The sequence below is a fragment of the Mauremys mutica genome, chromosome 2 (assembly GCF_020497125.1).
Source record: "Mauremys mutica isolate MM-2020 ecotype Southern chromosome 2, ASM2049712v1, whole genome shotgun sequence".
NCBI classification, from domain to species: Eukaryota; Metazoa; Chordata; order Testudines; family Geoemydidae; genus Mauremys; species Mauremys mutica.
Genome location: NC_059073.1, coordinates 4,865,063 through 4,887,659, shown reverse-complemented (window position 1 = coordinate 4,887,659; position 22,597 = coordinate 4,865,063). Strand labels below are relative to the sequence as shown.

The 22,597-nt window shown below is 50.3% G+C and overlaps 1 protein-coding gene across 3 annotated transcripts in view; it reads right to left on the bottom strand.

Annotated features, from left to right (window-relative positions):
• The window catches only part of HSF1 (heat shock transcription factor 1), a 108,464-nt gene that overhangs the window by 4,448 nt on the left and 81,419 nt on the right, over positions 1-22,597 (bottom strand). For 2 of the 3 annotated variants that reach the window (XM_045003465.1, XM_045003467.1), the window contains exons 8-12: positions 18,617-18,753; positions 16,466-16,696; positions 10,904-10,990; positions 1,471-1,576; positions 1,261-1,326 (exon numbers count right to left, since the gene is read on the bottom strand). In XM_045003465.1, coding sequence (XP_044859400.1) covers positions 1,261-1,326; positions 1,471-1,576; positions 10,904-10,990; positions 16,466-16,696; positions 18,617-18,753 — 627 coding nt within the window. The remainder of the gene's footprint in view (positions 1-1,260; positions 1,327-1,470; positions 1,577-10,903; positions 10,991-16,465; positions 16,697-18,616; positions 18,754-22,597) is intronic. The other variant, XM_045003466.1, reaches the window with a different exon arrangement.

Here is a 22,597-nt window from a genome sequence, read left to right as displayed (position 1 = left end):
TGTGCATGTTTATATACAGAAGGCAAGCAAATGTCTTTATATGTAGCAACATAGTTTGTGTTTATGTAAGAGCTGATTATATTTTATAAATTTCTTGCGAAATACAGTGATCTCAATCTATTCATAAATATTTACATTATGGTCATTGGATTGGGGCTTTATAGTACTTTTGTTTGTGTCTGGTCAAACTAGCTAACTTTTGTAAGTATGGACACACTTTGAGTGTAGTACGGCTGCTTGTGACATCAGAAATTTGTTTGGTCAAGTGTATTGTCAACAAACTTTTATACTGGAGCATGTGCAAGCATCTGACAGTTTTATTGTGAATAATCCAAAACTGATCCTCTGAATAAATTACACATCTTCCTAGGAAGCTAGGAAAATGTTCAGAAAGGGAATGATGGATATTTGTGAAATACCTTAATTGCAAACCCCCTTTTCTGAAGGTTACCAAACCTCCCAGACAAATCCTGCCTGGCCTAGGAGAGCTCAGGGGATCCGGTCATTTTTGGGACAAATTACAAGGAAGTTAAAAACGGATCTTATAGTTGTAAGTTAGGATCAGTCTGAACTATGGAGTGGCTACACTGGGCCATTACATCCAGGTGAGTGTCTCTATAGCAGCATTGGGCCTGTGAGCATCTCAGGGCCGGGACTGGCTGTTCAGCACTGAGACGGGGGGAGGAGGAGGGTAACTATCTTTTAGTGGAGCAACTTCTCTTGGGGAGAGAGACGTGCCTTCGAGCTGCACAGAGCTCTTCTCTAGCACTGACGCATTGCTGGTGCCGTGCAAGTACATGCAATAACAAATACTACAATATGCTGTGGAAATCACTGGAGTCTGCCTTTAAAGGAAACCTCTTCTGAAGGTTTACAAAGCAGAAGGGAGGGTTTATGGAAACCACATGCAGTTCTATGGGCTTCAGTGCAGCTCAGTGCTGAGGGAGCAGGGCCGGCCTGAGAGATGAAGTCTCAGCACCTACTTAGCGCAGCGTGAGTGATGAGGCACATCTGCTCCCTGCATGAATCAGTCAGAGGAAGCCTTGGTGCTAACGGAATGATTTCTGCCTGGTGGCGCCACAAGCCCTCCCAGGGCTGAGACAGACTCTCCCCCACACCGCGGCCTGGGGCTGGCCTGGACTCCCTTCAGAGCCTGTCAGGGCCTTCCTTTCACCAGGTGCAGGGGCTGCTGCGGAGCGGCACACGGCACTTTGTTCTGGCAGCTGTGTGTGCATGGAGGGATGTTTCACAGCTACTCACACTTGCAAGGCTGCTGTCCAGGTCAGGAAGGTTCATGTCTGTAACCGTCATTGAAGGGCTAAACAGCTGCCAAAGGAAAGAACTATTAGTGCAGGGAAGGAAAACAGCCCAGACACGCTGTGGAAATTCAGTGGATGCTGCCCTGACGCACATGGTACCGTGGGCCACAGCTCGGTCCCTGCTCTGGGAGGGAGGGTTTGAGATACTCACATCCAGCAGAGCACTAGTGTCTACACTGAAGCCGTGCGTGGTCAGCATGGTTTGGAGGTTATCCAGGTTGGAATCAATGGTATCCAGATGGTCATTTAGCTCGTTCCTGCGTCACAGAAAGGAGAACACAGACCAGGTCAAGGTTAGCAGACTTCCTCTGGGCTCACACAGGGGACTCTCTCAACCCCAGGAACAAAACCTCTATTAAAACTGAGCAGGAAAGCAGAGTCTGGACTCCTGGCTAATGACCCACATGCGCCAGCCTCCAGTTCTGTCCTTGCCAGTGAGCTCAGGTATGCTGACCCACCACCAGAACAAGGCTCTCGCCAGGCCTGTTCCTGCCGAGAGGGGTAAGGGCCAGCAACTCGGATGAGGAAGAAACAGTGGGTATCTTATGACACCACATATGGTTAATATTCCCAGAATGCACCAGGACGCCTAACACCATTTAGGACAGGGTCTCATTATACTCTGCACCTCTACAGCCAGATGCTTTGGACTCGTTCTTTGGTGCAGGTACCTCAGTCTTGTCAGAGTCCTGCCATAGCTGATATGGGGCAAGGAGAGGGTAAAAGCCCTGCTGACATCAGCCTGGGGAAAAGTGGTTCCAAGAGCCCTCTGCTGGTCTGATAAAAGCCCAGTCTGTGGAACGGGCACTGGAAAAGTCTCATGCCATCATAACAAAAGCTATTGATTTGCCCCATGACACTAAAGGTAACTGGAGTCGTTCCCACTCATCTGGGAAAGCAAACGTCCCAGCCTGTGCGCACCTCTGCATGGCTAACGAGCATGTGAGGATGTATGTACACGTACAATGTGTAAAGCCCTAGGTTCCCTGAAATCGTACCACGATCATAATCTAACAGCAGCAGCTCAGGATAACAGCTCAGTACCAACCAGATCAGGCGGGAGATCTGGGTGGTCACAGGATAGCTAGTCACTAAGTGAGATTGTGTTTCGTTCTGCACCCCAGGCGACGGGGGTGGCCAGGCCCTGACTCTCCGGGCCCTGCCTTAGGGGAGCCCAAGTCACTCCTAGGAGGACAAGAGTTGAACTGACACAGACCTGGGTCTGGTACATTTCGCTGATGGTTACCTGGATAGCAAAAAGATAATAATCAAAGCTGAAGTGGGAACGAAGGAGTGGGGGAGCTGGCTTCAATTCCTGAACATCTCCGGGGGTGGCTTAGAATCATAGAATCTCAGGGTTGGAAGGGACCTCAGGAGATCATCTAGTCCAACCCCCTGCTCAAAGCAGGACCAAACCCAACTAAATCATCCCAGCCAGGGCTTTGTCAAGCCTGACCTTAAAAACCTCTAAGGAAGGAGATTCCACTACCTCCCTAGGTAACCCATTCCAGTTCTTCACCACCCTCCTAGTGAAAAAGTTTTTCCTAATATCCAACCTAAACCTCCCCCTCTGCAACTTGAGACCATTACTCCTTGTTCTGTCATCTTCTATCACTGAGAACAGTCTAGATCCATCCTCTTTGGAACCCCCTTTCAGGTAGTTGAAAGCAGCTATCAAATCCCCCCTCATTCTTCTCTTCTGCAGACTAAACAATCCCAGTTCCCTCAGCCTCTCCTCATAAGTCATGTGCTCCAGCCCCCTAATCATTTTTGTTGCCCTCCGCTGGACTCTCTCCAATTTATCCACATCCTTCTTGTAGTGTGGGGCCCAAAACTGGACACAGTACTCCAAATGAGGCCTCACCAGTGCTGAGTAGAGGGGAATGATCACATCCCTTGATCTGCTGGAAATGCCCCTACTTATACAACCCAAAATGCCATTAGCCTTCTTGGCAACAAGGGCACACTGTTGACTCATATTCAGCTTTTCATCCACCGTAACCCCTAGGTCCTTTTCTGCAGAACTGCTACCCAGCCATTCGGTCCCTAGTCTGTAGCAGTGCATGGGATTCTTCCGTCCTAAGTGCAGGACTCTGCACTTGTCCTTGTTGAACCTCATCATATTTCTTTTGGCCCAATCCTCTAATTTGTCTAGGTCCCTCTGTATCCTATCCCTACCCTCCAGCGTATCAACAACTCCTCCCAGTTTAGTGTCATCTGCAAACTTGCTAAGGGTGCAGTCCACACCATCCTCCAGATCGTTAATGAAGATATTGAACAAAACCGGCCCCAGCACCGACCCTTGGGGCACTCCACTTGATACCGGCTGCCATCTAGACATGGAACCATTGATCACTACCCGTTGAGCCCGACCATCTAGCCAGTTTTCTATCCACCTTACCGTCCATTCATCCAGCCCAGACTTCTTTAACTTGCTGGCAAGAATACTGTGGGAGACTGTATCAAAAGCTTTGCTAAAATCCAGAAATAGTACATCCACTGCTTTCCCCTCATCCACAGAGCCGGTTATCTCGTCATAGAAGGCAATTAGGTTAGTCAGGCATGACTTGCCCTTGGTGAATCCATGCTGACTGTTCCTGATCACTTTCCCCTCCTTTAAGTGGTTCAGGATTGATTCCTTGAGGACCTGTTCCATGATTTTTCCAGGGACTGAGGTGAGACTGACTGGCCTGTAGTTCCCTGGATCTTCCTTCTTCCCTTTTTTAAAGATGGGCACTACATTAGCCTTTTTCCAGTCATCCGGGACCTCCCCCGATCGCCATGATTTTTCAAAGATAATGGCCAATGGCTCTGCAATCTCATCGGCCAACTCCTTTAACACCCTCGGATGCAGCGCATCCGGCCCCATGGACTTGTGCTCGTCCAGCTTTCCTAAATAGCCCCGAACTACTTCTTTCTCCACAGAGAGCTGGTCACCTCCTCCCCATACCGTGCTGCAGAGTGCAGCTGTCTGGGAGCTGACCTTGTCTGTGAAGACAGAGGCAAAAAAAGCATTGAGTACACTAGCTTTCTCCACATCCTCTGTCACTAGGTTCCCTCCCTCATTCAGCAAGGGGCCCACACTTTCCTTGACTTTCTTCCTGTTGCTAACATACCTGAAGAAACCCTTCTTGTTACTCCTAACATCTCCGGCTAGCTGCAACTCCAAGTGTGATTTGGCCTTCCTGATTTCACACCTGCATGCCTGAGCAATACTTTTATACTCCTCCCTGGTTATTTGTCCAATCTTCCACTTCTTGTAAGCTGTTTTTTTGTGTTTAAGACGAGCAAGGATTTCACTGTTAAGCCAAGCTGGTCGCCTGCCATATTTACTTCTCTTCCTACACATCGGGATGGTTTGTTCCTGCAACCTCAATAAGGTTTCTTTGAAATACAGCCAGCTTTCCTCGACTCCTTTCCCCGTCATGTTATTCTCCCAGGGGACCTTGCCCATCAGTTCCCTGAGGGAGTCAAAGTCTGCTTTTCTGAAGTCCAGGGTCTCCGTTCTACTGCTTTCCCTTTTTCCTTGTGTCAGGATCCTGAACTCGATCCTGAACATCTCATGGTCACTGCCCCCCAGGTTCCCATCCACTATTGCTTCCTCTACTATTTCTTCCCTGTTTGTGAGCAGCAGGTCAAGAAGAGCTTTTCTCCTAGTTGGTTCCTCCAGCACTTGCACCAGGAAATTGTCCCCTACACTTTCCAGAAACTTCCTGGATTGCCTGTGCACTGCTGTATTGCTCTCCCAGCAGATATCGGGGTGATTAAAGTCACCCATGAGAACCAGGGCCTGTGATCTAGCAACTTCTGTTAGTTGCTGGAAGAAAGCCTCGTCCACCTCATCCCCCTGGTCCGGTGGTCTGTAGCAGACTCCCACCACGACATTACCCTTGTTGTTCATACTTCTAAATTTAATCCAGAGACACTCAGGTTTTTCTGCAGTTTCATACTGGAGCTCTGAGCAGTCATACTGCTCTCTTACGTACAACGCAACTCCCCCACCTTTTCTGCCCTGCCTATCCTTCCTGAACAGTTTATATCCATCCATGACAGTACTCCAATCATGTGAGTTATCCCACCAAGTCTCTGTTATTCCAATTACATCATAATTCCCTGACTGTGCCAGGACTTCTAGTTCTCCCTGCTTGTTCCCCAGGCTTCTTGCATTAGTGTATAGGCATTTAAGATAACCCGCTGATTGTCCCGCTTTCTTGGTCTGAGACAGGAGTCCTCCCCTCTTGTAATCTCCTGCTTGTGCTTCCTCCCGGTATCCCACATCCCCACTTACCTCGGGGCTTTGGTCTCCTTCCCCCGGTGAACCTAGTTTAAAGCCCTCCTCACTAGGTTAGCCAGCCTGCTTGCAAAGATGCTCTTCCCTCTCTTCGTGAGGTGGAGCCCGTCTCTGCCTAGCAATCCTTCTTCTTGGAAGACCATCCCATTGTCAAAGAATCCAAACCCTTCTCTCCGACACCATCTGCGTAGCCATTCGTTGATTTCCACGATTCGACGGTCTCTACCCTTCTTATTCTTGTTCCTTGATGTTCATACCACTGATGTTCCTGAGGTTCTAGAGTAGCTGGAGCAAACAGATGGCATAAATCTGCACATTTCCCAGACGCTTGGGTGCAGACGGGGATCACTTTCTCTCAGAAATACTCACAAATGCAGGGACTGCTCTTCTCAGGGCCTGTGCCTTGGGAACACTGGGCCACACAGAAGCCCACTGAGGTTAGTGGAGTTCAGCAGTGGTAGATGTGGCCCATCGTAGCTTCATCTGTGGGCCACGGAAACCCAGACCATGAGCTCCTGTCCCAAGTGGATGGCACTCCATGCTGGGAGGGAGACATGGCGCTATTACTGCTCCTTGCACCAAGGAGCTGTATTTTGGGTTGATTCCTAGCTGCATGCTGCTTGGAACCCAAGAAAAGCAAGGCCTGTCTGTTCAGGAGAGCGCTCCGAAGGTCTGCAGTGGAAGTCTCAGCTCTAGCATGCTGGAAGCACGCTTCAACACATGGTTCTAGGTTCAATGAGCACCGCCAGGCTCTTTTGTCCTGTGAGGAACCTCATCGGCTCCTGGAGATGGTGACGGACAAGGACTGAAAACGTGTGGTGGGTCAAAAAACCTTTCAGGTGTCTTTAGCCCAGGTGTTCTGACAACACAGAGCAAGTGCTTGTCTGGAGCTCAGCTGAGGATATGCTGCACTCCTGGCGAATGAAGAGGAAGACAGCAGAGGAACACGTATATGTTGGGGTAGTGCAAAGCAAGCTCAGAAGGAGCAGTCATCCGTCACCTGCTCCACACTGCCTGTGTTGGCCGCATGATGCTATAAATGCCATGAAAAGAGAGTGAAAAACTACACAAAAGCTACTTCTCCCTTCTCTCTGGAAACCTACACCTGGCTAGTGTTTGTTTCTCCAACTCCTGTGCCCAGGGAGTGTCCCGCAGAACAGAGTACCTCCTTGGCCACTCCTAATATCTTCACAATTACCTCCCTTCAAGGAAAATAATGCTGCAAAACTCTTGCAGTTAGAGTATCACCTGCCTGCAAAGAATGGTGACACCAACCACCTAACCAAGACTGTCTGTCATCACTGCTGGTAATGGATGCTGCAAATTCACACCTCCCAGCTAAGAAAATCTAACTGCAGAAACGATTATGCTGTCAGAAAAACCACACACGCCGACTGTAGGAACACTGCTAGTGGGAGCAGGAAAAGCAGGGCACAGACAAGGACCAAGAACACACTCCTCTCTTAGTTTCCCTGGGTATATAACCAGGAGTCACAAAGAGATTTTGCAGTTCTTCCAAGGCCCAGGCTCTGCACACGCTCCACAGATAAGTCACTTAGCTGTGTATGTTCCCCAAAGAGCATACTCTGCACAGATTTCCAGCCCAGTCCTGGGGCCTTCAGTACATAGTACCAGGAACGCGCTGCAGGATCTGAGGTATTTCCAGCAACCCCCGTTAGAAAACAGCTTTGACTAGCATGGACTGGGGATGCCAAGGGTCACGAAGTGAGGATGGAATGAAGCTATGACATTTGAACACAGCTAGTCTCTTTACTGCCAGGGGGCTTGGAGGGCATACACACAGAGCAAGGAGTTGACCACAGTCAAACAACAAGTCAGTGGCAAAACTAGGACTGGAATATTCAGGAGTTTCAAACCACTTCCAAGCCCTTCCAGAGCAGCTTCTTAAACTCTCCCTGCAGCTCTTGGAAGAGAGAAAGGAATTCTGTCCCTGTGTTTTCTAACCTTGGTGATACAGCCTGGTTCTCACACTGCTGACAGGGAAGCCCCTCTTCCTGAACTCAGGCTCGGAGGTCTCTGAACTGCACTCTCCAGCTGGCTCTGTCACCAAACGCTCTGTGGCAGGGAGGGATAATGAGCCATGCACTCAAACTCTAAGTTCCTCAGTGTACTCCGGGTGGGAGTAAGAGGAGTGCACAATGACGCTTGCCTCCAAGGAAGTTCAGAGGGAGGGCAGTGCATGTGGCCCTGAGAAGGATGGAGCTTTAAGAGTCTAGTAAGGCTTGCCCCGGTGTCTCTGTATCTCGCCAACTCGAGAGGCATGGTCTGAGGGAACTCAAAAGAGGCAAGGGGGAGAGAGACATGCTGACCTCTGAGTATGGGAGGGAGGTCAGAAGACTCATTTCAGCACTGTGGAAGGAGACTAGCTCCTGTTCAAGTCGGATCCTCTGGTGAAGAGGGTTCCTGATCCACACACCTGGCAGAAATAGCAGTGTGCACACGTCCTGGAAACCGAAGAGCCAGAAGTAGCTGTGAGACACAGCAGCTGTCATCACCATGAGCGCTGAGTGCCTGGAAGCGCAGGACTGCTGAGTGGAGACAGGGAATTCTGACATGAGGCAGAACACCTGGGAGGATCAGGCTGGAGGCCATGTGACCCAGTAGTAAGAGCTATGAAATAACAGCTGCATTTTTGGAGAATGAACCAGACTAATATACAGTAGGTTTGTCTGTCCCCAGGTAAATGAATCACGGTGCAGAGAAAGCAGTTAAAAGCTAATGTAAAGAAGAAGGAGAATGATTTCAGGGATACAGATTTATACGCTTAAATGAACCATCAGAGGTTTCTTGAATGAAAGCTCTGGATATGCTTCACCAGTCACGTTCTCCATTCACACACACTTCAGAAAACAGTGCATCTTCTCTGGAACCACTGCTAAGAGCCTCTCGTCTCTTTCTGTTCTGACTGCCAACTCCCTCATAAGAATAACAAACCTTTGCTGTACACCACACTTCACTCCAGCGCCAGCTCCTCGGCTCCCAGGGGCAGCCTGGCAGATAGAACACATGAGAGACCCTTGCTATCTGAGTTTCCATCTGAGGAAGCGATGTGGGTTAGTGCATGCAGTGTGGTCTCTCTTTGTGTGGGCTGTTTTATAGTCTGAGAAGTAGCTATGTAAAAACAGCACCTTCTTATTCAACAGATCTGCTCTCTGAGGGCAGGTACGCGCATTGATGCTGGTGGTTCTACATCGGGGTGGGCAAACTATGGCCCCTGAGGGCTTTGGAGCCGGCCAGCGGGATTGCCAGCCCCTGGCGCTGTGGGGCTAAGATGGGCTCCCGGCCTGCCCTGGCCCAGCGCCGCTCCTGGAAGCGGCCAGCACCATGTCCTTGCAGCCCCTGGGGGAGGGTGGGGGGCAGAGGGAAGGCAGGGAGCCTGCCTTAGCCCCATTGCACGCTGCTGCCACACCAGAGCTGCTCCAGGTAAGCAGCGCTGGGCCAGAGCTCACTCCCCGAACCCCCTGCCGCACCTCTCCTGCACCCCAATCCCCTTGTCCTGAGCCCCCTCCCGCACTCCGCACCCTCACCTCCTGCCCCAGCCCTACATTCATGGCCCTGCATACAATTTCCGCACCCAAATGTGGCTCCTGGGCCGAAAAGGTTGCCCATCCCCGCTCTACATACTACAGGAAGCAAGTCGGATTACGTTCTGCCTCATGCACTGTCAGTGAAGTTCTGATTGTAGGAGGCAGACAGAATGCAGCTTGCCTCAGTCCCATGGTGAGTTTGCACGGCTGGCAGGGAGCAAAAACCTCTTCTGACTTGTAAACTGAGCAAGTTTGGATATGGCCACCCCTGGGAGATAATTAGACACGTCCGCCCATTGTGACAGCATCATAATCACTCTTTCTTTGCACTACAACTATACTTTGTATGTGTTGTGCTCAGCTAGCAGTTGCCTAATTGGCTTGCGTCTGCCACAAGACAATGTTTACCGCCCCGGTTTACTTTAAGTTGTGTAGTCTACAGTGGGAATGGGAACACATTTGCTAACCCCAGCAAGGCTCTCTAGTGGAGCTGTAAAGCATCAGTGCCTGGTGCCTCGGTTCCCCACAAAACACAGCTAACGCGTCCTGCGTTAGCAACGAGCAGCTCTTACAGCCGGGAGCCCAACCTTCGCTTCGCCGTACACATTTGCCTCCGTCCAAACTTTAATTCTACTAATTACAAGCTGTCATTTTATTGTAAATAGCTTAAAAGTAAGACCCTGGTTGGGCACTGCACTGTTATCGCCAATGCTTTGAACTTAAGGACCAAGAGAAAAATCTCTGGGTTACTTCTGGTCACTACAACAATTTCCCTCCCAGAGGTTCCGCTTGCTGGCAGCAATAAGACAGGCCAGACTGTGGCAATCTAACGTCACACCGAGGAGGCTGTATTTCTCTTGCATCTACTCTACGGTCTCAAAACAACGCACCTTGGTACATGGTGCTGGCTGCAGTGGGGAGTTTCATGGTTCCTTCACTATTATATGAAATCATTCAAGCCCTGGGCTCACACTGGAGTCCACTGAAATGATTCATTTTCGTCTGACTGAATTTCACGCAGGCTAAAGATGCCAGCTTGGCAGCGGTCAGGAATCTGGTCCTGCAGCGGAGCCAATCTGACGAGCACGTTCGAGCTATACTGGGCTGCCTGACTGGCGGGCAGAGTCAGCAGCCCAGCTCTTCAGCCCAGCAGCAGCACCAGTTCGGCAGCTGCTCAAGGCTGTGATATCTCCTGTGCCTGCTTATTTCCAGCCATTGCTGCTGTCTTGCCTCACTCCAGGTAAGCCGGCTCTGACCCTAGGCCCCCATTCCTAACTTCCAGAGATCCTTGACTCTGGCCCCTGACCTCCGACTTCCGCTCTGACCTTGGGCTCCTATTCCTGGATACCGATGACTGCTCCAACCCCAAGGAACGACCACCCACGTCCCAGTCCCCGAGAGCAGCTCTTATGGCTTGTCTCTGTCATCCACAAAAGAGACAGAGCATCAGCAACACCAATACAGGCTTCCCTGCACCACCCTGCCAAGACCACCCGGAGGGATGAGAAGGGAGCTTAGTCTCCATGGCCCATTCAATACTTAGCCTCTATGTGGAGCTGGCCAACAAGGCTGCCATCTAGGTAGTGGTTTTTTGTGATATGGACTCCAAAGAACTGCTTATAAGCTAGTTACTGTAGGGAAAGCTGACCTCAGAGCAAGGACAGCTCTCTGTTCAGCACAGTGTTCCCCTGCTTTCCTGCCCAGGACTGCAATGCCTCGGGACATCAGGCTATTGAAATGCTAACCCTTGCTGTGATCTGCAATGAAGTGAGGAAGAGGAAGAACTGGGGAAAAGACGAGTGACTTCTGACATCTGCGGAGTGCGAGTCAAACTGAAAAATACAAAGAGAAGAGGAATGCTAGATTCAAAAGACTCAGAATCAGACACTTTCAGGAATGAAACATTTGTTACTTTCAAAGGCAAGAACAGTTAATCAACCATGCTCCTGTGCTTTAGCTCAAGTGGCATGCACTGCACTGCAGCCAAGTTATCGCAGGGCTCTCCTGGGCAGCCCAGCAATTCCAAGGCTGAGACAAAATTGTTATTAACGATGAAAACCAAAAATGAACATTCCCCGCAAAAGCAAGCCAGAGGACAGCACAATTCCATCACAGCCATGCTCAGTTAGAAGGTTCCCAGCCAGACAACTACTTCTGAGGTGGGTCTGCTGTAGCTCAGGGGTGGCTAAGGGCTGCACTGGGGCATTCTAACTCATGGATCATAGTCTCTGTCATCTTTCAGATGGACCTGTAACCCCCTGAGAACACAGGGGCCAGCGCGTGATGCTCCATTTTAATCTGAATGGATGGTTGCTTGGGCCAAGATGGACTGCAGTCTCCCTGGGACATAGCTCTACGTTAATGCTACACAGGGCAGCATCCTTCTCCATTCAAAAGGCTTTGGCTCTTGAGAAGCTGCGTTTGTGGCCCTCAGCCGGGTAAAGTTTGGGCACTCTCAGCTTTCCCTTTATAACATGCATCGCAGCGTAGCCACCGGCAGCTGAAACATGGAGATGTGACATTCTTGTACTCTGGGGTGGCCAAACTGTGACCTGCAGATTTCTACAAGTATGATCTCTCGTGAGCTGCCTGGATCAAGACGAGGTATCGCATGCTGGAACCTACAGTCTTGTGGGCTGCACCTCTCTACTAAAGATGAGGGCAAATGAAACTTGCTCCATGCAATGGAAATTAGCTGTTGCTGTAGGATTCCTGGCAAGCTGCCACTGCCTTATTCAGTGCAGGAGTCTGAGCGCCCCTGCTGCACATTAAGGTCCCCTATCATCACTAACCCTCTGCCTTGACAGCTGTATCTCAGCACAACATGCAAACTCTTGGGCGCTTACGAGAGGCCTCATGGAAAGGACACCGAGCTACTGCCTACCCTTGGTGTAGTGCAGGTGTTTCACTAGTGCATGCAGCTCTTCTGGTCTCACAGGCTGGGGGGTGAGCATCGAATGGTGAATTCTGCCCACGGGTCGAGACTCCGAGAGACTGAGTCACTTAGCACAGCATAGTGAGCAGACTCTGACGTGGGTCTGACCTCCCCCTGGGGACATGCTAAACACTGTGTGGCCCCTTTAATGCAGCCTATTCCCAACATTTCACTTAGCAGCTCACCCACTTTTATTCAGAATCTCAACCTGACTCAGGCACTGGCTTCAACACCTTCCCACTGGGCATCCTGGCCTTTGCTGGAACCCTACTGACACTCTGCTCACGCAGCCTGGGGGAGGGCTTGTGTGTAATTCTGGTACGAGGGAAAATGAGGCTCAGGTCTTGGTATCAGAAGAAAACTCGCCTGTCTGAGGTTATCTAGTGCTGAAGTAACAGCAGATGAGGTGTCCATTTACGCAGAGGAACTCAAACGCATACAGGGTGCTGGGAGGCACCGGAGCAAAGGCAAATGCCATCCAAACCCAGAGACGTGTGGGCACGGCAAAAAATGGGCCTCCCCTTTTATTATTTATAGGTAGCTTGTCGGCTCTTTGGGACAAACCGTCCTACTGATCTGTGTCCAGCACAATGGGGCACTGGCCTGGGGAACTGCCACGCTATTGCAAGGGAGAGGATTATTATCTTAGTAACAATGGTAAGAGATAGTAGTATTATCGTGTATCAGAGGGGGAGCCATGTTAGTCTGGATCTGTAAAAGCAGCAAAGAGTCCTGTGGCACCTTATAGACTAACAGACGGATTGGAGCATGAGCTGTCGTGGGTGAATACTCCAATACGTCTGTTAGTCTATAAGGTGCCACAGGACTCTTTGTTGCTTAGTATTGTCTTAAAAATGAGTATGAGTTCTGAGTGACGGGGTGCTCTGGGATTCCTCGCTGGCTGGGAAATCTCACTGGCCGGATTCCTTCACTTTGTCATGCTCTCTAATGGAGCTTCCCAGATGCAAACAGACAAGGTGAGCAAAGCGTTACCTGCAGGTTAACAACAAGTTAGAAAGGGGGAGACCTGGAGGAAGAGGCAGCAGATGTTCCTAGGACGGGTGTGTGTCTCGCTTGCCACTGAGGCAGAGTTCAGAGATGCCCTGTGTTCTTTGCCTGCCCCTTCAGAGCCCGCAGCCTAGTCTCAAGGAGTCAGAAGCACTCGTCAGCTGCCACTTTGACTGCACATCCAGCTCTTTTCAATGGTCGTGTTTACAGCTTTTGCTGAGCGGCCTGTTAGTGCTTAAAGACAACTGGAATTGCCCATTTTATTCTTTGCGTAAATGGGGTGCAAGGGTTCTAACCGAGTGTGTCCCAGCGACAGGTCTGCCCCAGGCCGAGAAGCGGGGGAGAGCCCACATTTTCTGACTCCTTGAGACACGGATGGTCTGAACATGGGTCTCAGAGTTCCACAATGCAGCTAACAGCCCCCACATCCTCCAATTCACACAAGTTAAGTGCAGTCCTTAGACTCCTGGTAAGTGGCCAACGTGGTCCTCAGCTGGGAACAATATGGCTGCTCCTGTCCTGTCCAAAGGTGGAGGAGCCCACAGAGAACATTACCCAGTACCGAGGCAGCTGCAGGCACTCCATCATGTAAGGCTGAGTTCAATGGTTCAGTGGAAGTGGGATTTTAATCTGCTCTGAGTGAACATGAAAAGAAATGGGATCCCCGCTCACTCTTGGGGCCGGGAACATGTTCTGTGAAAGCTTGAAGCGAATCAGTTCTGTAGTTTAGGGGCGTGAATCACTTAGAAACTAAACTTTTAAAAACCCGTAAAGCTGGTTTTGACCATGTTTTGGATCCCTCCCACTTATAAATGACTTAATGTCACAGTTCAGACATCCAGGAGATGTAGATCTAAGCAAAATTACAAACTCTTCCCCTTACCACACATCCATTGCTAAGGCTATACCTACCATCCAAAGACCAAGAGAGACTCAAATAAGTGATGCATACATTGGAGCATTTGTAAGTATGTTTGCAAGTCAAAATTAAAGTTGTTATTGGCACTTGTTAATACAGTTGTTAATCAAGATCTGAACTGTCAAAATATTTATTTAAATCACCAGAATGGGTCATTTCCAATCTCTTTAATAGCTACATTTTTGATGGTATTTGTTATCGTTCTGTATGTTGCATATGGAGTATTTGAAATTACTTCAGCAGCCTTTACTCTAAGCTAACATTTTCTTGGTGGGGAGCAGAATGAAATTGATTGATTTGGCCTTGAACTGCCTGACACCTGCCTAAGTTGACACCAGTCAGAATGACATCAAGATTGCCAGATTCAGAAGACACAGCAGGAACCAGATTCACGGGGAAACATTTAGCAGTGTCAGAAAATGATTACAGAAACCCATGTGTCTCTTGTTTGAACCCTGACAGGAAATGAAATGTATACAAACAACCTGAATGGCCTTCTGCTTCAAGCAGACAGCAGGACAGAATTCTTTATGATTTCTAGTGTAGAGGGTGCACTGCATTTGGGTTGAACTCTGTAAAATAAAGACTCAGAACTTCTGATCTCCTGCTCTGGATAACATTACTCTTTTGTTGCTCAGCTGGCCCATCAGTATGTGCTGGCAGAACAAAGCTTGGGGGAAAAGGAGACCTGGGCATGTTCACAGAGGGACAAGTAGGAATGTTGCAGGTTCACAACGATTACAGCTTCAGTGCTATCTCCGTACTCCATATACGTCTTTATAAGAACAATCAGATTCTTTATGGTTTCTTTTTTGGGCTTCCCTCATGTGGATCTAAAATACACTGAAGACTTGAAAGCAGCGAAGAACCCGGAGCTCATCAGGTGACTAGAAATGATGTCTCACCTCAGGACAGTAAGCTGAGTGAGTCACCATGACAGGCCTGGCCTGAGAGCTCTCTACCACCCCCTGGTGCTCTGAAACCAAATTTACTTTTTCAAAATTGTTTTTTAGCAACTTAGAAAGGGACTATGCTCTGGTGTTCACACAGAGATGAATAGATTCCAAGGCCAGAAGGGACCGTTGTGATCATCCAGTGTAACTCAGGCCAGAGACTGGCCACAAAACAATTCCTAGAGCAGATCTTTTAGAAAAACAGCCAATCTTGATTTAAAATTTCTCATGTGATGGAGAATCCACCACGACCCGTGGGAAATGGCTCCAATGGTTAATCACTCTCACTTAAAAATTTACACCTAATTTCTAGTCTGAATCTGTCTAGCTTCAATTTCCAGCCATTGGAGCGTGTTAGACCTTTCTCTGCTAGATGGAAGAGCCCGTTACTGAATATCTGCTCCCCATGTAGATACTTACAGACTGGGATCAAATTACCCCGTATCCTTCTCTTTGTTAAGATAAATAGATTGAGTTCCTGGAGTCTCTCACTCTAAGGCATAGGCAGAGGACCTTGTCGCTGATATTCTGTTCTCCCTACAGCACAGACTACAGAGCGAGTAGGAGACAGTTGGGATCTGGCCTGGGGGGACTGGGTAAGAATTGTGCTCTGCTTTTTAACCAATGGATACTTGTCAAACACATTCTAGTTTATTGTCTCTGAACCTGGTGTTAAGTTTCTGAACTCTGCTTGGTGATGCAAGCAGGGGACCCCAAAGCTCAGCGAACTATTGCCTAGCAATGCTCAATCTGCCATCCAGGGAGTCCAGCATGTTTAGTAGCAACCTGAATCCAGGAGTGGTAATGAGGCTGATTGAGGGACTATAATTGGCCATGCATGGAGCTAGAGGAGCAATCCTGAGTGGCTAAGCAAGGCTTCTTCCTCGAGTCACACCAAGCAGAGCTGTGACAAGCAAAGGCAGAAGCAGCACCACAGCAGGAGTAGCCAAAGTGCAGGCCACTGGTGAAATGCTGCTCACAGCAACTCTCCTCTTTATATGGACTTCAGTTCCAGGCATGCACTTCTCCATCTTGATCTGAGTGGAAGGATGCTCGCACTGCATGCCTCACAGGCTCCCAAGAGGAAGTGGGAGCTGCAATCTACCTGGTTCTGTACCGATGACGTCTGGCTGACTTGTACCCTGCCGGAATGGGCAATCTGAACGCAAGGATTTTATTTAGCTAAATAACTCTACCCCCTTTTCTCTGGCGTTCCTGGTACTTGCACCCCTGCATCGGGGGTTAAATCACTGCGTGGGGCCAGGTGACGCCCTGAACTCACTGCCCCAGCAGAGCGGCAATAGGAAAGCAAAATAAACTCGACACTGGCTATTTGCACCCAGGACAGCGATGGGATCTGCAGGGCACTCAGAGACATTGCAATACTGGTTTCCAGGAAGCCAGTTACTAGCAATTTCAACACTTCACTAGCGGAGCTGTGACATGGCCAACTGGGCCCAGGCACGCGCCGGAGTCCTGGCACGGTACTTACTTGTCGAGGCAGGCAACGCTGAGGCACTTTTCTGGGGGCTGAGGCTGCGTGGTGTTGTCGCTGGCAGCGGCCGTGGTGCTGGGTTCATTCTCCTGGAGGATGGAGTCAATGAAGGTGGAGGGAGACAGAGGGGTTTCAACAGCAGGAGGGTTCCCAGGGCTGGCCTCCTCTATCTGGGGGCTGGGGGTGGGACTGGGGGGCTCTTCTTTGATACGGACCACAGGGCTGCTCCTTGGAGAAACAGAAAGAGAATGGTCACCAAGGCAGCAATGGTCTGCCAGTCCCTGCTCTGCATGGTACGCAGACAAGTCCCAGTGCCAGACACTGGCTCCCTCAGAGTGCTGGTCCCTGAAACAGGATTAGCCAGAACTCGGGTGCTGAACTAAGGCGAAGTGTTTTCCTCTGGTTGTGCCCTAGAGCAAACCCCTGGCCTCAGTGCCACAGGCTGCCAGCTGCTCTCTTTCCAACCCCCACAGCTGTGACTTTGGTAAGTGAATCAATCTAAGACCAGGCCCAAACAGATTTACTCGCAGTGTAATTATTTTGCTTAGGGGTGTGATTATTTTCATAAACAAATAGTTTCATTGGTACAACCGTAGTATATATGGAGTTACCCCAGCATAAAGGTGCCATATACCAGAACAGCTTATTCTCCTACCCTGTGGGATAGGCTATCCCAGTCTAAGCACTACCGTACTGATATGGATAAGAGTGGTATGTGTAGACAAGGCCTGAGATCCACTCTCTCCCTAAGAGCACTGGCGTTGCTTCTTGGATTCTGGGTTTTTATGCGAGGGATGATGGCTTCTCTGGCCAGCCCTAATTCCGCAGCTGGAAATCCCCTTCCGCACCCAAACTGAGTGAATTAGGGCGTGAGTGGTTCAAATAGCCCCCCTGGAAGGGACAGCAGCAAGAAAAGGATAAATAAAAGGCCAATTAAGCAAACATATGGTCTATATTTAAGGGTGAGCGCTCCTGGCAGAGGTGTATGCAAGACAATAAATAACATTTGTGTGTGATTCAGCACTGCAGGGGAGGCGCCAACGCCAAGAATACACTGTTCTAGGAGATGAACAGGTGCTAAAGCACGGAGGACATTTCTTGCTGGGGAAGCTCAGGCCTCTGACACCTCGCTGGGCAGGGAATAGCAGCTTAAAGGCCGAGCTACAAGGGAACAGTGATGGAGGCATACAGGGCTAAGAACTGCCTCTCACACCTGCATGCAGCGCTCCGTGGGCATCACACACACCGAGCTCAGGGAGGGATTTGGCTGAGTATCCATGACGACCCCTGTGTGCCTTGTGGCAGGAGACAGTCTGACTTTTCTGGGCTGGGACTGGCTGGAAGCTTCTTGCTGTCCAAGGTCAGATACATTTGCTTCAGGTGCTCAGCCTCCCTGCCCTGCTGTATGGTGATGGACCCAGTCACTGTCTCTCCAAGGAGGAGGAGTAACTTGGAAATAAAGGCAACTGCTTTTTAACCCATGCACTCCTACACTGGGAGCTTGGACTGCCAAGGCGAGTGTTTACCCTGTCCCCATAGTCAGGAGTGCTGGGACTTCACTCACGCTAGTCACCGAGCAAGTAGGTCGGTGCTTCCCCGTGGCCTGAGAGGACAGCACGATAACTGTGCCAAACCAGCAGTGTTCAGGCTGCATCTACACTACAGTGCTTCTCCTAGTCTAGCCCCATCGCAGAGCTGCCCTGTGGACTGAGACCCGGAGCTCTCCTGCCAGTGGAGGAACACCACCTCCCTGAACAATGTCAGCTACGCTGGCAGACGCACTCTTCTGTCACCATAGCTGCGTCGGCACTGGGGGGTTTGCCAACCCAGCTGTAGTGCTAGATGTTGTGGGTTTTCCCACCCTAGTCCGACACAGCTTTGCCAGGATAAATGTTAAGTGTAGACCAGGACTCTGATTAGATCAAGGAAACAGGAGTGAATCTGGCATCTTCCATTAATCAAACAAAAGACTGAAACTAAAACCAGAACCTGTGGGGCAAGCAGTGTCCTGAGTAAGAAAGGCCTGAAGGACCCGGTCCGATTCCCTAACACAGCAGCTCCGAGGGCGACACTGGTTTCTTGCTGCAGAGCCCCCACCCCCCCGAGCTGGTGTTCCATGATCCAGACTCACGCCCTCCACACAGATACCTTTCATCGAGACTGCCACTGGGGGACGCTGAGGGGCTGGACTGGGCTAGCTCTGTCACATCGGAGATAATGGGACCAGAGTTGGCTGAAGAATCCGGGGAGTACAGATTGGAGCCGCTGTATGCCGGGGAAGAAGCCTGAAATAACAACCAGAGCATTAGTGAAGTCATGTGACAGGCACACGTGCACAGTCCCATTGCCAGGCACGCAGCCGGAGAGAGCGAGGTGCAGGAATTGCCACTGTGCGTAGGAATACCCAGAGCTCCCAGCCCATTGCCAGGCACGCAGCTGGAGAGAGCGAGGTGCAGGAATTGCCACTGTGCGTAGGAATACCCAGAGCTCCCAGCCCATTGCCAGGCACGCAGCCTGAGAGAGCGAGGTGCAGGAATTGCCACTGTGCGTAGGAATACCCAGAGCTCCCAGCCCATTGCCAGGCACGCAGCCTGAGAGAGCGAGGTGCAGGAATTGCCACTGTGCGTAGCAATACCCAGAGCTCCCAGCCCATTGCCAGGCACGCAGCCTGAGAGAGCGAGGTGCAGGAATTGCCACTGTGCGTAGGAATACCCAGAGCTCCCAGCCCATTGCCAGGCACGCAGCTGGAGAGAGCGAGGTGCAGGAATTGGCACTGTGCGTAGGAATACCCAGAGCTCCCAGCCCATTGCCAGGCACGCAGCCTGAGAGAGCGAGGTGCAGGAATTGCCACTGTGCGTAGGAATACCCAGAGCTCCCAGCCCATTGCCAGGCACGCAGCCTGAGAGAGGGAGGTGCAGGAATTGCCACTGTGCGTAGCAATACCCAGAGCTCCCAGCCCATTGCCAGGCACGCAGCCGGAGAGAGGAAGGTGCAGGAATTGCCACTGTGCGTAGCAATACCCAGAGCTCCCAGCCCATTGTGAGGACGAAGACAGGGGTCCTAGGTCAATGAAAGCCCGTGCTGGCAGCCTCCAGCATTCAAAAATCAGGGTGTGGCCCTAAAAATCATTAAACTGACTTAAAAATCATGAGCTCTTTAACGCATACGACTGTTGGGTTCTTTCTGGAGTTTGGGCTTTTAGGGTTCACACATTTTCCAATTTTTCTCTGCAACCAAGAGAACTAAAAGCTTCCTGTCATGTTTCGATGCCAGCGGAGAGTCTCACATAGTCACCTGCCTCAGAGAGTTGGGGCTTTAAGAAATACCAGCTATTGTGAGTCTTGCCACCGAACTGTGAGATGGCAACACTGAAAGGCAATCCCATGGCAGGAGGGATTTACTAGTGAGGAGACCAAGTGAACCTGAATCCCCTCACAAGTGCAGAGTCGCAGCCAGGGAGTAAGGATGGATGGGCTTTTCACTTAAGGCATCTTTTCAGCTGCTAAATAAACTCCACATCAAATTATGGACCACATTCTGGCTGCCTGGTGCACAGAGGCACACCCCAAAAAACTGACAGGCAGAGAGGGATCTGCGGCTTGTGTCCTAATTCAGCACCTCTGGTGCTTACCACACCCGCCAGGAGATGACCCATGAGCCCACTAACTCTCCTCCTTCACATCCCTTCTTGAGACCCCAAAGAAATCAGCCACTGCATGATGGCTAGGCTGGGGGCAGCTGGGAAGGGTCATGAGTCGTTAGTTATCATGAGGGTATTTATGTAGATAAACCCATGTCTATTCAGATGTCTCCCTCTCCCGCTTGTCTTCTTAGACCGTAACCTGTCTGGAACCAGTGTCACCTCCACCTGTGTTCATACAGTGTCTAGCCCAATGGGGGCCCAGTCCTGGTCAGGCTTCTCGACACCCTCATAATATAAATATTAAACAGCGGCTCTTCATTCTGGCTCCCTCATTACCAGGTGCTCAGACGCCTCTGTGTTGGTGGGAGCCGTTAGATAGAACCATGTAGAGCAGACCCGGGCAGTCCTTGGACCATGCGAGAGGTTTGGGTGCGTGTGCCCTGGCGAGGGTCAATGAGCAAGCCACAGTGTGGATGAGAACAGTGTGAGTGAGGGCACTACCATGCGGAACCTGAGGGCACAGTACAGGTGGCTCAGAAAAGCTGCCCACCCATCCCTTCTGCTTTGAGTAGAAAGTCAGAAACGCTTGAGCTTGAGAGAAGATGGCCAGCTGTGTTTCTCATAATTGGGACAAGCCTGTAACACGTGGAACAGCTCCTGCTGGCTTTGCTTAAGTGTTTGCTGAATGCAGGAATAAGGACACATTTCAAGGGTGGTAACAGGGCTAGGAGGGTTGGAATGGGAACACGGGGGGGTCTAAGCACAGGGTAGAATTTTTAATAGGGCTAGAGTTTTGGTTCTGTGGTGGAAAACTGGGTCAGGTAACATTCTCCAAGGAGAGCGGTGTGAGTCTGAGTGTCTGGTGCACACACGCAAAGTTAATGCAGTAACTTTTCCCCTCTGGACACTTGGGTTGTTCAGTGACATGAGCCTGGTGTTCAGTCTGCTGGCCCCACAATGCTGCAGGACAGCCATTATTATTCAGCTTCTGGGACACCTTTTATGTTGCTTTAATAACAGGAATCAATCCTGTGGCGGGTGAGGGGGGCAGGGCTAGGGGGTAGCGGAGCTGTTGGAAACGGATGCTAGTCTCTGACCATGGCTGTAAATCTCACTTCCAGCAGTACAATGTTCACAGCACAGCACAGCACCAAGGAGCGGGCTGGACGGAAATGCTGCCTGGCCGGGTTGCCCAAGGAATACTGCCCTTTGGCTCCCTAATGCTAGACAGGTGGGGCCCAGACACAGGCCCTGAGCACAATTAGTGCGAACCCCATGGGGTGGGCACTTTGATTTAAAGCAAAGTGAAACAGGGCACCTCTGGAATCAAGAGTGGACGCACCAGGGGATGTACCAATTTAACTAATTACACTATCCCAGAGGCAATCAAAGGCACAAGGTGATTGAGTTTATCACAGCTCCCCCCAAAGGCAATCAACACTGAAGCCAATTAACTCTATCAGCAAATGAACTTGATTAGGGCTCTTCAGCTGTTAACAGACGAGGAAACCTCTAATTCCCACAGTGAGCCCAACCCCACCACATGTTTAATGAGCCCCTGCACTCCAGGACAAAGGGCAGTTAATTATGCTCAGACATTCAGGGCACTGCCATACCAATTAGGTTTCAATCACGTGTGAATGTGACTAGGTGAAAAGGGGAATCCAAATACACAGGATCCTGTCTCTTTCTCTGGCTTGGGGGGCGTGCTGCAGCAGGGGCAATGTACATAGCTCTAGGCCTGGGAAGAGGGGAATGATGGGGGTGGTGACACTGTCCATTCAAAAGAGAATTAAGGACCAGGCTTGGTGGACTTGGGATGTTACTGCCTGGCAAGCTGGTGTGCTGAACAGCCGCACCCTGCTTACCCCGCAGTAACGTGGGTAGGCAGGTCCACTGAAGAGAATCCTGTCCAGTACGCCTTGGCCAGAGCATGGTAGATGGGAGGCAGGACATCAAAGGGATGGATGGGAAAGGAGACAAGAATTAGGGGCTTTCAGGAATCCAACAGCAAATTAAAGGCCCATCCAGAAACTAAGCCAGGGGTCGGCAACCTTTCAGAAGTGCTGTGCCGAGTCTTCAGTTATTCACTCTCATTTAAGGTTCCGCAAGCCGGTAATACATTTTAACGTTTTTAGAAGGTCTCTTTCTATAAGTCTATAATCTAGAACTAAACGATTGTTGTATGTAAAGTAAATCAGGTTTTTAAAATGTTTAAGAAGCTTCATTTAAAATTAAATTAAAATGCAGAGCCCCTGGACCGGTGGCCAGGACGAGGCAGTGTGAGTGCCACTGAAAATCGGCTCGTGTGCCGCCTTCGGCACCTGTGCTATAGGTTGTCTACTCCTGAACTAAGCAATAACAAAGCTTCCCCATGGCCCCTCTGGGGGACCTGCCTGTGGCGCACCCTGGAGCCAGGTAGCTGGCCAAAGCGCCTGGCATCCAAACTCAGCAACAGAAGCCAAGGCCTGAACCAAGGGTCCCAT